The sequence below is a fragment of the Triturus cristatus genome, chromosome 1_2, assembly GCF_964204655.1.
Source record: "Triturus cristatus chromosome 1_2, aTriCri1.1, whole genome shotgun sequence".
Classification (NCBI taxonomy): Eukaryota; Metazoa; Chordata; class Amphibia; order Caudata; family Salamandridae; genus Triturus; species Triturus cristatus.
This window is the reverse complement of record NC_140580.1, coordinates 266,873,318-266,890,225: the sequence shown is the minus strand read 5'-3', so window position 1 is coordinate 266,890,225 and position 16,908 is coordinate 266,873,318. Positions and strand designations below refer to the sequence as shown.

The following is a 16,908-nucleotide window of genomic DNA, read 5'->3' as shown; positions in this document are numbered from 1 at the left end:
ATGGGGTCTTAAGTTATTGGCAAATCAAAAAAATACCTTCTCAATGGAAAGAGCTCCTTAACCATAACTACACAGTTGCGACAGCTACTGTATTATGTACACACACACACTGTGGACCCTCTGTGAGGCTGGCACCAATATGTAGCACTACTTTATAGAACCCTCTACGTGTTAAATGGTGTGTTATTTAATGTTTAATTGTGATAATAGTAAAAACCTTCACATTAATATTAAGAATTAATATTATTACTATCTCCATCGTTATTGTTAATAATAATAATAACATGATAATGTATTATTATTGTTAATATTATTATCTTCTAAACTTCTAAAGTTAAGCAAACCACAATCAAATGTGTACTTATAAACGCCAGGTCTCTGATTAAACACGCCATAGAATGCGCGTTATTTTTAGTAGAGCACAACATTAAGATTGCTTTTATTACAGAATCATGGGCTGATTCAGCCTCCGGTCCTGATTTGGCAAAAGCTACTCCCCCAGGATTTCTTTGTCACACCTTGAATAGACCCATGAGGAGGGGTGGGGGCATAGCAGTCATATATCGGGACTCTATGAACCCCACTTTTTATCCAGCGTCCAATACCATTTGTGAGGCGCTCTCTTTTAATTTTAATATGAAGCATTTTATTAATTTTAAAGGGCTACTTCTTTATCGTCTTCCGGATCCCAGAGCTGGGTTTCTGGAAACAATAGGCACCCAACTTGAATAAGGTAAGTGTTCAGAAACATTTGTGGTATTAGGGGATTTTAATTTTTTCCTCGAGGACTCTAGGGACCCGGCCACGTCCAACCTTGATAAATTAATGGAGACTGGGGAATTGAAACAACTGGTGGAAGGTCCTACGCATCATAAAGGGCATACCCTGGATGGGATATACTCTAACAATCCTGATTTGTCTAGACACGAGGTTCTACCTTTGACCTGGTCAGACCACAGGGCTGTTATCTTTGAGTTGCAGGACTCAAAAGCCCTTAAATCCATATCTATGCCCATAAAGATACTGGAAAAAAGATTATGGAAGACTTAGACGAGGCTTGCTTGAAGAGGAACTAAAGAGATCTATCCTTCCACTCCCGTCGGATGTAGATAAAGCTGTGTTGGGGTATTCAGACTGGATAGATAAAGCCTGCAAAAAACTGGTCCCTGTAAAAAGGTGGACTCCCAAGCGGGCCAAACCCTCAGCTCCTTGGTACTCCGACAAACTTAAAACCCAGAAGCTGGTCTGTAAAAAATTTGAACTGGCTTGGAGGAAGGAATATAAAAACTTGGATAAAGAAATTTATAAACATAGTCTTAAATGTTATAAAGAATTGTTGCAAGAAACGAAAAAGAATTTCTATTCTCACAAAATCCTTCAAGTAAAGTCCAATGCTAAAGAATTATTTAAAACGGTCAAAAAGCTTGCTGTACCAAACACTCCCAAGATTACAAGTAGCCCAGAATTATGCAATAAATTGGCTACTTGTTTCCAACATAAGGTGGAGGGTATTTATTGCACTTTTTCCCCTGGTCAGAAGGGAGTTGGAACTTTTTCCCAAAGTAAGAGTCAGTCAGAACCCAACATTGGGCCTGTATTCGATCTGTTTCTCCCATTAGAAAGTTCAGAAATTATTAAGCTCTTGAACTCCATTAGTTCAGGCTCTCCTACTGACCCTTGCCCGGTCTCTGAAAACCATTCCGGAGGTTATAGGATTTGTTTTACACCCTTTGATCAATAAAATCTTGGTCTCTGGGTGTTTTCCTAAGGAGTGGAAAAGAGCTTCTATTCTCCCCCTATTGAAAAAGCCCACAATGGACCCTACAGACCCTAGTAGTTATAGGCCTATCTCGCGGCTTCCAATGCCAGCAAAAATCATTGAAAAGGCTATGAACATCCAGCTTAGCTCTTATCTTCGAACTAATCAAATACCTGATCCAACACAATATGGTTTTAGAGCAGAACATAATACAGAATTGGCTCTAATTAAGTCCATAGATTAAGTAAGGGAGGCATTGGATGGTGGTGGGAAGGCTGTATTGATCCTGTTAGACCTGTCGGCGGCCTTCGACACGGTCCATCACATGGTTTTGATGGACCGTTTGTCGGAGGTTGGAGTACAAGGTGTGGCTTGGAAACTGCTGCATTCCTTTCTTTCCGATAGATCTCAGACCGTCGATTTGGACAATTATAAATCCCACCCCTTCTGCCTTCCTTGCGGGGTCCCTCAGGGGTCCTCACTGAGCCCCACGCTTTTCAATATTTATATGATATTGCTGGTGGGCCTTATAAAATCTTATGGTTTTCAGCTAACCTCATATGCGGATGACACTCAAATAGTGTTATCATTTAAGGATGGTGAGGAAAAAGAAACGGAGGTGCGCTTTCATGACTGTATGAAATAGATAGCTGGATGGATGGCTTCAAATTGCTTAAAATTAAATTCCTCCAAAACCGAGATTATTGTCTTTGGAAACAATCCCCATGTTTGGGCACCTGACTGTTGGCCAGCAGACCTGGGCAACTGCCCCTCCCCATCGCTGAAAGTTAAGAACTTGGGAGTAACTGTTGACAGCAGATTGACATTTGGTAATCATATAAGTACCGTGGTATCCGCCTGTTTCCTGTTGCTACGAATTTTAAGGAAAATTAAACCCGACCTTTCAGAAGGAAATTTCAGGACAGTGGTCATGGTACTTGTTATGTCAAGATTGGATTATTGCAATGGCATCCTTTTGAATGCCCAAAAACATCTTATCAACAGGTTGCAGATTGCTCAAAATGCGGCTGCTAGGCTCCTGTCAGGTATTCCTAAATTTGTCTCGGTGAAAAAAGAATTAACCAGGCTACATTGGCTTCCGGTGAAGCATAGGGTATGTTTTAAGGCCTTATGTACAGTTTTTAGGCCCTTAATGGGATAGGTCCACAACACTTGAAGAACAAGTTCAAGTGGTTCGTTCCCAGTAGGACCCTTCGGTCCACTGGAGCGAAAAAGGTCCTGACGCCCTCTGTTAAAAAGGCCAGCTGGGGTGGCAGAAGCTTTATTGCATGTGCATGTAAAGCCTGGAATGATCTGCCATTCCACCTGAGAAATGCCTCTAGTCTTCTTCTTTTTAGGAAGGGTTTGAACACTTGGTTGTTTACCCAATGACCTCTTCCCTCTTCCGATTAGGCAGTACATAGCGCCAGGACACCCCAGGGTAACCGCTGCGCTCTACAAATTTTATTAACATAACATTATTGTTTTAATAGTAATGTGTTTTTATAACACAGTTCATTCCATGGCTTTGCATTTCTAAGTTTTGGCTATATGATAGATGGTATTATCACTCAATGGAATGGTATTCACTGCGGTCATTAATAAAGTTTCCACTGCAAGCTTATCTTACCACGCATTTTGTCAATAAAGTGCAGTGGGGTAAAAAAGGGGTGTTACTTCCGCAATATCATCATAATGTGGATTCAGTTATTTTCCATGTGCACTCCATCTGTATGGATTATGTTACCTTCTCATGATGGCTTTTTTCTTTGCATTGTTTTTGTGTCTACAAATAGTTCGCCAATCCCCAGGTAAATTTTAAATGGTGGGGCAAAAAAATCAGAAATGTGCACTGCAAGAATAATCTGCTAACAGAATTTTGAAGTCATGTAATATTGATTACTTTTCAGGATCTATTCCTACGAGCTGTGGAATGGTTTGTTGGCAGTATGCATTTTGGCTGGTTGAAAGCGGGGCTTGCTTATTCTGTGGATATATATCTCTGTTTGTGCTTGTGTAGAGGTCGCTTGCATCTTACTCTCTCACCAGCCCGCAGCCTTCTAATCTAATGGATTGTATCTATTCTGTTTTGCACGCTTACCAGTGGATCGTAAAGGTGGGAACGCTCACATGATTTCACCTTCCTCATATAATAGCAGAACATTTAATGGTAGCAATGCTTTGGGTATCGCTGGCAAACACAAGAAGCCATTTCCAACTGCGAAAGCCTGTATTTCTGAGATTCTCCCTTCCAAATTCAAGCCTAAGCTAGCAGCTTCGAGTGCCCCTGTGCAGGACACCAGAGGCACAATGGGTTCTCACCTCAAAGCTCAAAGCTGTGAAAATCTGCGCAATTCCATTGGTTTATTCGAAAACAAAAAAGCACATGCTGCAGAGGTAGGAGAAAGCACTGAAAACATGTTCATGAAGTTTAAAAAAGATGTTGTCTCCAAGTCTGGCAGTGCCATGAGCCTTCAGGAATACAGCTTAAATACTAGGAAATGTTCCTTTCCTTCAAGCTTTAGAACAAGTGAAACCGAATTTACAGCCATGTATAAAAATATGCACTTCATCAACCGATCCAGCCTGCCCAGTAGCATATCTTCGTGCAGTGTGAGAGACATTGCTTCGCAGTTTGAAAATGAGCAGCAGGACATGTGCGATCACAGTAGTGGCGTGGAAGGCTCAGGGCATATCCCGAAGCACACCGTCTCATTGCGAGTGACTGCCTTCGAGCAGCTGATACAGAGGTCCAGGTCGATGCCCTCTTTAGACATTTCCAGTCATCACAGCACATCTCCCACACCTTCGCCAAGTAGAGGTTGCCTGAGCTCAGCATGTTCTGCAGAATCCCTTTTGGAACCACAAATTAAAAAAAATCAAGCAGGAAAGGAGTCTCTCGCCATGTCCTCTCCGGCCCTTGTGCATCCCGCTGCTCCTTCAAGCACTGTGAAGAGTAACTCTCCGACAGCCTTTGTGCAAGCTATTGTTCCTCCAGCCAATACACATCCTACCTCTATGGCCACCATGGTGCACGCTAGCTCTACTCCAAGCATTATGCACAGGAACTCTTCAACCACAGTTGTGCATGATAGCTATCCTGTGACCAACACAAACAACACACGTGCCTCCTCCGTGGCTACCATGGTGCATGATAGCTCTACTTCAACCATGGTGTGTGCCATATCTCCACCACCTCTAATGCATCCCTCTTTCCCAACCGACGTGGTGCATGCCAACTCTGCTCCAACCCTTGTGCCTACCATATCTCCGCCAACCATTATGCATGTAGCCTCTCTGTCCACAATGGTGCATGCCATCTCTCCTCCAACCACTAATTCTAGCAACTTGCTGAACTCAATGTTGCATGCCACATCCGCTCCGGCTCTTATGTACACAACTTCCTCCACTGCTTATGTGCACACTGACTCCATTTCCACAACTGTTGACACAACTTCTCCTTTCAATGCTGCCCGCCCAGTCTCCCCTTCTACCTCTGCCAATGCTGCCTCTCCATGCAGCAGCAATATGGAGGATCTCACTGCAGATATCAGTGACATGGCATCCATGGACCTTTTCTCGAACGGCACTGATGAGGTTGACAGGCTTTCTAATACATCGAATGACAGCTGTGGAAGCAGTATCAGTCAGTCTCAAAAATATAAAGTGAGTTCTTGTAAGGGTACCTGTCCAGCTTCCTACACACGGTTCACAACAATTCGAAGGCATGAGCAGCAAACGTCCAAGACACCCGTTTCTAGATCAGATGGCAACGGGGACAGAAACATGCTTCCCAGAAATGTCTACCTCATGAGTCCTCTTCCATTCAGGTTAAAAAAATCTGTGCACAGCAGTTTGAAAAAGGCGCCCCACTCTGAAGCAGCAGGAAAACAGTTGCACGATGGGATAAAACACGCTGTGAAAGGAAACCTATCTGATGACCATCCTCTGCCTGTGCACAGCTCTCAGAGAAAGCCCCTTGTTCCCAAGCGCTTGTCTTCTTTTGACATTGTGGAAAAGCTGGGCATTTTATCCGTTCCTGAGCAGGTTGGAGGTAGCTCTGTTGTACCAGTCGATTGCCTGGACTCGCTTAACAATGGGAATGCTGTTCCTTATTCCTTACGTCATTACCAGGATACCAGTAACAATGAACAGAGTGAGCGTGGAGCGTGCCCACGAGGTGGATTTATTTTTGTGTGCTTCACATGTTCCTTCATCTGTGTGGCACATCACCTTACCTGTCTTTTGAGTTTGCATTCTTTGTTTTCTTGGCTCCTGACATCACAGTGCCCATTTTAGTCTGTTGGAAACAGCCACACTTTGGTTAGCACTAGGACTTAAGTATAGGTCTATATTTAAGAAGTGATGCTATGCTACTTGTCCTGAAATCATTAAACCCAGTTTTATTTCACAGGTCTTAGTGTACTGGCTCACAACAAGAGATTTGGCTCACCACATCCTTATTGATTTACATGTGCTGTAAGAGTAAAAACAATGTGCTTGTGTGATCTGAGGCAGCCTGCTGCATGTGCACTGCAGAATTGCTGATTCTTTTGTAAACACAGGTTACCACAGCTTTCCACCAGCATCAATTTTCATAAAATACGCCATTATATCAGAAAAAAATGATGCAAAAATTGGCTCAGAAAAAATCCACTCTTCCAGATCTTGCTCCTTTCCTCACCGGGGCAGAATTACAAATTACAGTGACTTTTTGGGCCCAAATTTGAGTTGTTTGGTATGTAAAATCCCCTGCTTTCTGGATTAAGTTCTAACATACAACCCCTCCTTATAAGACTGTAATTTTTGTTTGCAAACAATGCGTGTAACTGGGGCACCATTCTAATATTAGTGCTACCTATTGCAATTCTGCAGCTCGCATGCAGGACATTACTCTGTTGCAGTGAGTCCTTATGTCTTCTCTCCTTTTTACTACATTCCCTTTGGTTTCCATCCTTGTCAGCATCATCTCAATCACCGTTTTTTACCTATACCTTTATGTGTGTGCCTGTCTTAGGTATAGTGCATTCAAGTCAAGCAACCAGAGAGTGACAGTAGCTTTTGCCTGCTCCAGACATACTCACTGGTCATGCCAGACGCAGAGTTTGTAGCTTAATCACTTTGTGTTGTTTTGGAGTAGATTCAGAATCGCCAAGACATTTTGCTCCATTCGACTACATGGATGCACCGGAAGACGTTCTGCGCAGGCGGCACGATGACAAAGAGGTAACCATTCTGCTACCTTAATTTAAGATTCACTATTTGTAATTAATCCTTAAAGAGAAAGGCACAACATAATATACGATTTTATGAACTGCGTTCGATATTGTATACTCCTTGAACTTCTCAGAAATTGTTAGTGACTGTTTTGAAGAACTGTGACATCTCTGGAGTTTATAATAAAAATGATTCAGGGCAGTAGAGTCGCTGCGAAGTAAAATCTGGTAACTCCATTGTGAAATTCCACGAGCGTATCTTCAGCTATGGAGCATGGACATGACAGGCTTACGTGGTGCATCCTAGAATTCATAAGAGACGCGCTTTAGTACATGTGGATGAGTGAGGCATTCTGAAATACAACATTCAGGGCTGTTCAATTTATGTCCAGGAGGCATGGATGCATGCATCATTTTCAGGATAACCGTTGCCTATGTAAATGAAGTCCATGTAGAAAAGCTAAATGTAACTTTATGTAAGTGGATATCATGACAGTTCAGCATGGATCCAACCCACCAGGACATACTTTGGAAAGCCCTGCATAGGTCAAAGCTATGCACGTGGTTCCATGTCAGTTCATCAGGCGCTGATAAATAACTTATTATATATTTGATAATGGTACTTCTACTTGCATATGCACTGCCCGCCAGCACGAGCCTCTGAACTCTTTAAGAAATGATTATAGAAGGAAGGAGTGTCACACATACTCTTTAGTACCCATGGGTGCCAGACAGCACAACACTTCAGCTTCTGACATTTCTACTCAGAAGATTAGAGCCACAGAGTCCAGTGGGTGGTAGTGGAATATGTGGGTCAAGAAAGAACAATACACATGGATGGAAGTACTGGTGAGTGAGTCAAAAGATTTATGAATCACTTTGTACATATCATACACTCTTAAAGCTCCAGTCAAACTATAAGAGTTGGAAGGCAGAAAGAGGAACCATTTAAGTTTCTTCCTAAATTGAGAAGAGTAAAAAATTATTCCACAGGAGAGGAGCCAACACTGCGAAGCTTCTACTTCATAGCTTGTGTAGGGAACAATAAAGCCAATAGGGGGGCCTGAATAAAGGTAGATCTCCCTTGAGGTAGTGTGAGTTTTTGTTCACTAAGATTCTCAGGTAAAAATCAGCCAGGCCCTTGGAAGTTCCTCAGATTATCCCGAATTTAGTTCATTTAAAGAGTGGATAGATGTCTGTATCTATATGATATGATCCAGTTTTCTGAGGCCTCAGTGAGTTTGACCACAGCATTTTGTGCCTGTTGGTTGTACTTTTGGAAAGACCACTAAATGGCCCCTGAGTGTAATCCAGAAACACAGTGATGATGACACTCACATATTCAACTTCTAGATTAGCGGGGGTGGGGAGAGAATCTTCCAAAGTCACACTATTTGTTATGATGACCCCATTGTGATAATGAACAGAAAGAGCAGGTTTTATTCTTTAATTTCAGTTTTTGGACCATCATTAGAAGCTAAATGAGACAATGAAAGAAATGGGTTGGGAAGTGATTTTAAACATCAATTACATAAACAATGCTTAGGAGGGGGGCACGTGCACAGGGAACACACATGGGGATAAATAAGGTTGGTCCTGTGAAGCCCCTCAGAATGCAGCGGTGGTGTAAAATGTATCAGGTCTCAAGATATCTGTTGGAAACGAAAACATGAAACTACCGCATGACTCAATTCAATTCAAAAGCTTTATTCGGTTTGTGCAATGCAACCATATAAGCAGAACAGAACAATAAAACAGAATTTTAAATAAAAAAAAATAAAAAAGTTTGGTCACAAAAAGGTTAATTTTCCTAGCAAAAAGTTGCCCTATACAGTGAACAAAATGCATTATAATGTACAAATTCAGCCCCTTTCAATGCCAAGCAAATGTTCCATTAACATTATTTGGCAATGTGCAATTTCTGCATAAAGTTACAAATGTATATTAGCTGTGCAAAGAAATGCAAAGTGCAATGAAGGCATTATTAAAGTGCAATAAACATCCACAGTCTCCTCAAAATTAGAAGTACAGAAAGATTGCTATCAGTACATGACAAAGTGTAAAATGCACAAAAATAAAAACTACACAGGGCAAATTATTGACTTCCTTATGGTTACACATTTTAACACATAAGATGCAGTAAAAAAACAAATATCTGAACTTCCTAAAGATGATATTAACTTCATTGCTGTTTTAGTGGACCGAACATTATATTTTAAAAAGATAGGTTTAAGATAAAATTTCCTAAAATGATAATAAAACTTGCAGAACAATAAAAAATGGCAGCAGCTTTGTTTTGAAATATTGTCACAAGGGCACATAGAGTTAGATTTAGTTCTCATATGCGGGAATGACACTAAGTGGTGAACAATCCCCAACCTTAAACGGGTTAGAACAAATCGATGAGAATTACGTGTTACAGTGGTAAGATATGTCTGAAAACCTTTATTTAAATTTAGATCATAATAAAATACTACAGTTGGTAGGTTTATAGACTGCTTCTCTCTGGCCGCTCTCTTATAAGATAAAAACCTCAGTTTTAGATCTTTCTTGGATATCAGCGCTTTAGCTTCTGGTCTCAAGCGGATGTTACAATCATACAGAAGATTAAATCAATGGAGAATATAGCTCAACCAGGGTATACGTGATGAATGGTCAAGCCTCAGACAGTCTTTGATGATTGATTGTGTAAATGATGTTTCAGGTTTCGACCAAATAGAACGCCAGAGTAATAATGGGCGTAATGCAGCTAAATCCATGACATATTCTATACCCACTTCCTCGTGAATTAACATAGTTGATGCTGAGGGGGGGACACATAATAATTTTTTTTTAAACTTATTTTCATCGCTCTGTAAAGGATTCACACAATGATGGCCCCACACTCCCGCCCCATATAGTGCCGATGAAACACACCTGGCGTTATAAATATCCATCATTTCTTTTATTCTTCTTTGCCCCAATTTGGCGGAGAATCTAAATATGCTATTGATGTTTCTACTCATTTTCAATCTCACGTTCTCATCCTCATTTGCCCATTTCCCAGGTAGCAAAACCTACTGACCGTTTGCATCTTAATTTTATCAATATAGAAGGTGCTAACCGGTTTTACTTTCTTGCCGTAAATCATCGCGAAAGTCTTGGTTTTGTTAACTACCAATTTTCTTTTTTCAATAAATAACACAAAGTTATCAATAAGACGTTGTAATCCAACCTGTGTTCGCGATAAAAGGACAGCGTCATCCGCATATAGTAAGATCGGGATGGCACTCCCGTCTATAATAGGGGCATCTGAAGGTAGCTGGCTTAAGATAGAATCAATTTGATTAATAAATAATGAAAATAAAAAGGGCGCTAAAACGCAACCCTCTCAAATTCCTCTGGCAACTTTAAAAAACGGTGTACATTCCCCTGAGGGTCCCTAACGAACTTTACATGACAATCTTGAGTAGAGCCGTGCTAGAAAATATACACATTCCTTTGGGGCACCTAGTTCTAATAAAATTTCCCATAGAATTTTATGATCTACAAGATCAAAAGCGCTGCTCAGGTCTGCGAAACAGAGGAACAGGTTGCCCTCCTTAGCGATTGTGTATTTATTAATAAGGAGGTCAAGATTTACGCACTCTTCCAATGTCCCCAGACCTTTTCTGAAACCATATTGTGCCTTTGATAAAATTGTGTTGTCCATGGCCCAGGTTTCTAATCTTTTTAGCATAATTCTACTCATTATTTTAATTGAGGAGTCCAAAAGAGAGATGGGGCGATAGTTACTTGCCTCAGATTTGGAACCTTTTTTGAAAAGGGGAATAATTAAAGATTGGCCCCATGAAATAGGTATCTATCCCACCGCAGATGCGTTAAAAAGCCTAGTCAGAATAGGGGCCCACAGATGTAACTCAGTTTTATATAGGTCCAGCGGGACCCCATCTGGTCCAGGGGCTTTACCTCCTTTACTATTAGTTAGGCCCTCATATACCTCATCTAGACTTATTTCTAGGGGTAACCTTGGCCATGTACAATCGTTATACATTGAAGAATCTAAAACTAGCCTACCAGGGTTAAAAATATTTAAAAAAATGTTCGGTCCATGAGTTGCAATCTACATGTGAGGTTATTTCGGGCACTCTGTCATTCTTTAACCCGTTCCCTGCTCATGACGGAACCACTCCGTCATGAGCCACGGGCGCCGTGTGCTCATGACGGAGTGGTTCCGACATGCTGCGGCCGTTGGCGGCCGCTCCGCCCACGCGGCACTGATTCCCCGCCTGTGCGGGCGATCAATGCAAGTGGGCGGAGTCATGACGGAACCACGCCGTCATGAGCACAGCTCGCCCGTGACTCATGACGGCGTGGTTCCGTCATGAGCATGGCGGCGCCGCGCTGACCCCAAACCCCCCCCAGCGCCGCGGCGGATTTCGTGCCGCGGCGAAGGGGTTAAAAAGGAGCTATTTATAGTCTCCCAGTAGAGTTTGCTATTATTTGCATCTGCCGCTAGGTTAAGGTTGTTCCAGGCCTCTTCTTGAAGGTCTCTTTTCCTATTAGCAAGGGTTACTTTATAGATACCGCGAACATTTTTAATACTAGTGGAATTACGTGGTTTGGTGCTCAAAGCTTGTTTTAAATTATGTAGGGCGCGGGTACAACTTTTGTCAAACCATCCTGAATTTATTTCTTTTTTCCCGTTATTTTTCTTAGTGAGCAGGCTTTCTATTGTTTCATTAATCCTAAGAAAGCTAGTGAGTATGATGTTAGGATTAACTTCCTCACCAAGGCAGTAGTCTATCTCCTTGCTACATTTTCTTATCACCTCCTCATGTATTTTATAAGGGACGATCCTCGACCATCTAATCCTCATACCATTTGGTCTCACGGCTTCGACGTTATTAATACAGTTGTTTCCCTTTATTTGTTTATTACCCCACCATTGTAATATTATAGATATGCTATTGTGGTCGCTTAACGCTTGCTCATTGACCCATAAGTTAGAGTAAGCGGAATTATTGGAGAGCAGAATGTGGTCAATGTAAGTATTAGCATTTCTCCCTTTAAAAGTTGGGCAGTTGAAATTTTCCCTATTTTTCGTGCAACTTAGCATTTCCAGATCAAACTTTGCTATCATGTTATTTAGTACTGTGCCATAGGTACAATTTGGGAAGTGTAAATAGTCAACATCTTCCATGTTTCCGCTCTCCCTTCTAGTCCCACACAAATCACTCATTGCAAAAGGGCATGGGCTAGTATTAAAATCTCCAGCCCATAAGATAATGGGCTGGTTACATGATAACGCCAGAGCCCTCTCAATTTCGTTTTCCAACGGGGCTAGGATTTTACCTCTGTCAGCACCAAAAACATTATTATAAAAATTAATCAATAGTAAATCTTTTCCTTTGTTAAATTCTAATTGTAACACCTGAGAGTAAATATCCACTGAGGTGCAACTTCTAATTTTGCAGGTATTAAGTTTAGTTGATATTAGGAGTAATAAGCCTCCCTTAGCCCTACCAGCGACTGAGCTAACTGCATTCAAGCAGTACGAGGTATAACCCTTGATAAAAATAGGCTCCTTACGCCAAGTTTCTTGGAGGCATATTATATCATAACCTTATAAATATAGTTATAAAATCCCTCCAGGACTCAATTCTGTTGGCCAGTGACCTCCTATTTATGGCTTTCTTCTCATAGGAGATTTGCAGTTTAAATCATTTCAGTGGTATTTTTAAGTACTGATTAGTCCTATTGTTTTCACATTTCTAAAGTTGTGACAAGTCCATAGAAGAAAATAATTCTGCTATGTACAACTTCATAAAATGTAATCAGGTGATGAAAAATTGAATATGAGCAACTACACAATCAAAACATACGGCATGTGCACAAACTTATTTATTTGTAGCCACATTTTATGTGTCGTTCTTTGTCTTTTCTTTTTTTATTGCTGCAAAGAAATGCACAAATTATAGCCTTCTTTGTTCAGAGACTTGGAGTGATTTTTCCGAAACTCATTCTCACCATGTCACTGATGTAAGTTGACTTATGCAGGCTATGAGCACTCTCTGCCAGACATCAGAGGGATCCAGAGATGGCTGCGACAAATCTTGCAAGTACAGACTTGTGAGCATTGTCATGAAATTCCACAAGAGAATTAATCACAGTGTCAATTCTAATACCCACAATAATCCATTGTCACAACACACAAAAGGGTCTACAGCAAAATTAGTGTCACCAAGAGAGGGGGTGTGGTGCAAATGGCAGAGAAAGTTAAGGGGCGTGAAACCTTACTCGCGCATCAGCCACAATTTATGTTAGGGTGAAGTCACAAGAAAACTCCAAATTGACCTGTGCTTAACTTTCTGGTAGCTTGGAAACACAACGTTGTCAGGCTTAATGTAGAAGCAATGTGTAAAAAGTATTTATGCAGCACTTCATGCATTATAAAAGTGAAAAATTCCACACAAGTTTAGCAAACTAGAATAAGCTTTAATAAAATATTTTACACCAAAACGACAAAACTCCAATCAGTAGAACCAGAGATATTCAATTTTAAAGATTTAAGTGCGAATAGTGCTTAGAAGCACAAAGCACCAACTGGTTATCCGGTTGTGCAGGACCGGAACAAAGTCACAAGTTCAGGCCAACTGCAATGGAGTGCGGGCCTGAACCAGGGACCAAGTTAGACCTGCCAAAGAAAGTACCTTAAATCCTGGTTGCGGAGTGTTGCAAGATCCCACATCAAAGATGTGTCACTCACCGGCGGTTCCGATGAGCTGTGAGGCACGGGTGCAAGGTCCTGCGTCATTGTCGAGGACCTTGCGATGTGAAGTCTTGCATCAAAGATGTGCCACGCACTGGCGGTGCCATAGAAACTGCAGGGCTGCAATGCTGAGTCCTGTATCGTCATCGAGGATGCTGTCAACGAGGAACTTGTGATGCGAAGGGCTGCATAGAGGATGCGTTGTGTAGCGGCAGTTCCAAGGAGGCTGTGGGTTGCGATGCAAGGTCAGGCAATGGGAATTGCTTTGCTCTGCGCCAGTTTGTTAGCGGAGCTACGAGAAGATGCGTTGCACTGCTTCGGTTCTGCCCGCAACGACCACACTGGGTTGGCAGAGCACCTTCAGGCCCACTTTCAAAGGTCCAGGACTGGGGTGACACCACCTGGGGTGGGGGGGGGGGGGCAAAACTCACAGCAAGTAGAGTCCAGGTGCTGGGTGCAAGATGATTGGTGCCTTTTCTGTCTGAGGCTCTAATCGGGAGGCCCGCTAACTAGCTCTTGGTGTCACTCTGTTTGTCCTGGGATCAAGAGGCAGGGGCAGTCCTTTTACTCAGGCAGCAGGGTAGAAGGGCAACTGAGTAGTAATCCTTTCAGAGCAGCACAGCAGTCCTTCTGAGTCTTCCACCAGTCCAAAGGTGTCCTGAAGAGTTGGGTCTGAGGGTCCATTATTTAACCCCTTGTGTGCCCATGACGAGCTGGACACGTCATGGGCCGCGGTTGCGCTGTGCCCATGACGAGTCCAGCTCGTCATAAACCCCGCCCGCTAATGTAACGGCCGGCACAGGGCGGGGAAAGGGCATGGCACACAAGGGGTTAAACCTGGGGCCCACTTTGAAGTAGCTTAAGGTTCTGGAGGTTTCCACCCGTGGTGCTTGGAATTTTCTGCCTCCCTGCCTTGGCCCCAGCATGTCTGGGGTCACAAATGGCTAGTGTCAAACCTCTTGTGAGTGTGCTGAGCAGAGCCTTTGTGATGTGGTAGGTGAGGTGGTATATGTGGTAGGTGATAGTATCCTCCCCCTATCATGTCAGAGATAGATTCTGGCAGGATAGATCCTGCCAGCTACTATTCCTCTTTGTCTCAATGTCTGTGAGCAATACACAACACCAACTGCCAGCTAGTCATGTAGGATACAGACAGCAGACACCAAATGGTTGTGACAAAGACACGTCAGCTTTCTAAAATTGGCATTTTCAGAATTATGACTTCTAATCCGACACCAAACTTGAAATTCCTACCCACTCCCAAAGTTGTCACTTATTAAATGTAATAAGTTAACACATTGTTATCGTATTACGAGAGGTAGGCCTAGCAGCAGTGAAAAACGAATTTAAGGGTTTTTCACTACCAGGATATGTAAAAGGTAAATGTACATGTCCAATGTATTAAATACACAGCACCTGCCCTCTTTGCTGCTTAGGACATACCCAGGGGTGACTTATATGCATTAAAGAGAAGGTTTAGGCCTGGCAAAAGGTTAATTTTGTCAAGTCGTAAAGGCAGTTAAAAACTGAACTGTATACACCGGCTGCAATGGCACATCTGAGACATGTTTAAAGGGCTACTTAAATGTGTGCCACAATCAATGCTGCAGGCATACTAGTAGCCTTAAATCTCCTGGCCCTGGTTACATGTAGTACCACTCTACTAGGTACTTACAAGTAGATCAAATGTGCCAATTGGGTGTAAGCCAATTGCTTTAGCAAACAATGGAAGGAGTACACCCTCAAAGGTAAATCAATACCTCAAGGAAAAAGAGAGGTGCACAGAAAGGATTTTTTTTTTAACCTTTCTTATAGAAGACCCCTCACTCACCAACCTAGTTGGTGACATGCTTCATCATTGGGGTCCCACCCGGATAGCCGAGTGCCATCCGGGTGTGCTGCGACACCTGAATACAGTGGAGCTGGTGTTTTTTCTTTATTCTTGTGGTGCAAGTGCTAGAGGTGGATTAAAAATTGGTCAAATTTAACTCTCTATCAATTTTTTATTTTTTATTCTTGGAGCAATTGAACAATGTTAAAAAGAATTGGGGATACCATATGAGGTTAAATTGACCTGAGGTATCGAAAAAAATGTGAAGTGAGAAGAAAGTGAAGTAGGTCTACATGTTTCAACCTTAAGGGAAAGTTATCCAGGTTTTCTTCAGGACCGATGGTGCTAACCAGGGCGGTCTACACACGCTAAGGTGTACCCTACCCTTGGTTAGAATAAAAAGTCCCCTCCTGTATTTACAGTGGGAATGTACCTGACGAAGAAAGATGATAAACAATATATACACAACTTTATATGTTATGTAAGCAGCTGTCGATTTCCATTGTTTGCTAAATTTGTTCTAGTGGACTAGGAGTACCCCTAACATAGAAACCCCTGTCTCTCCCATTGTTTTTCTAGTGTAAGCCAATTGCACCATTTTTAAAGGAGAGAGCTCATGCTTTTTAGCACTGGTTAACAGTGGTAAAGTGCACAGTCCTAAGGGCAATAAAAACGAGTTCAGAAAAGATGGAGGAGTTAGGCTAAAACTTTGGGGGAAAGTCACCCTAGTGCTGACAGGTCTAATGTACCCCAGGCCACTTTGGCCTGTGAGTTAAGCATTAATTGTACGCAGATTCCATTTCACCCATATTATTCTTAACATTCATTAGGAGCTCTGGGGTATTGTGCTTTCTGCTGTGTTAGCGCAGGCAGGTACTCACACGGTGTCTGGTATTAATTGCAAGTTTTAACAAGAGCAGCAGCATTAACAATGTGCGCAAAACAGATGTGAAAACTTTAGCATTTATTTAGACATTCGTGTTACTTAGATGAAATGCTACCAAGCGGGGCACAAATGTTATTGTTTAGGATGTATTATTAGAATGTTTTAAATTCTAAATGCTTTTTTAGTGCCCAGTTTTTCGGTGAACGTGTGTGATTTGTCAAACATGTTAGCTATTATCATTCCATAGAAGTCAGTAATAATTTACAGAACGTTTTATGCAATTTTGTGGCAGAAACTGTTAGAGGACCAGAGAAGACTTAAACGTGAGCAAGAAGAGGCTGATATTGCAGCCAGGAGGCACACAGGGGTTATTCCAACGCATCACCAGTTTATCACAAATGAGCGATTTGGCGACCTCCTTAATGTAGACGATACAGCAAAACGGAGATCTGTGTCGGAGGTCTG

The 16,908-nt window shown here is 42.0% G+C and overlaps 1 protein-coding gene across 44 annotated transcripts in view; it reads left to right on the top strand.

The window, feature by feature from the left end:
- Positions 1–16,908, top strand: part of SORBS1 (sorbin and SH3 domain containing 1) — a 1,103,390-nt gene that overhangs the window by 978,591 nt on the left and 107,891 nt on the right. For 42 of the 44 annotated variants that reach the window (XM_085603602.1, XM_085603630.1, XM_085603622.1 and 39 more), the window contains 2 exons: positions 6,900–6,985; positions 16,736–16,903. In XM_085603602.1, coding sequence (XP_085459728.1) covers positions 6,900–6,985; positions 16,736–16,903 — 254 coding nt within the window. Of the gene's footprint in view, positions 1–3,863; positions 5,940–6,899; positions 6,986–16,735; positions 16,904–16,908 lie in introns of all 44 variants that reach the window. The other 2 variants (XM_085603642.1, XM_085603613.1) reach the window with 2 other exon arrangements.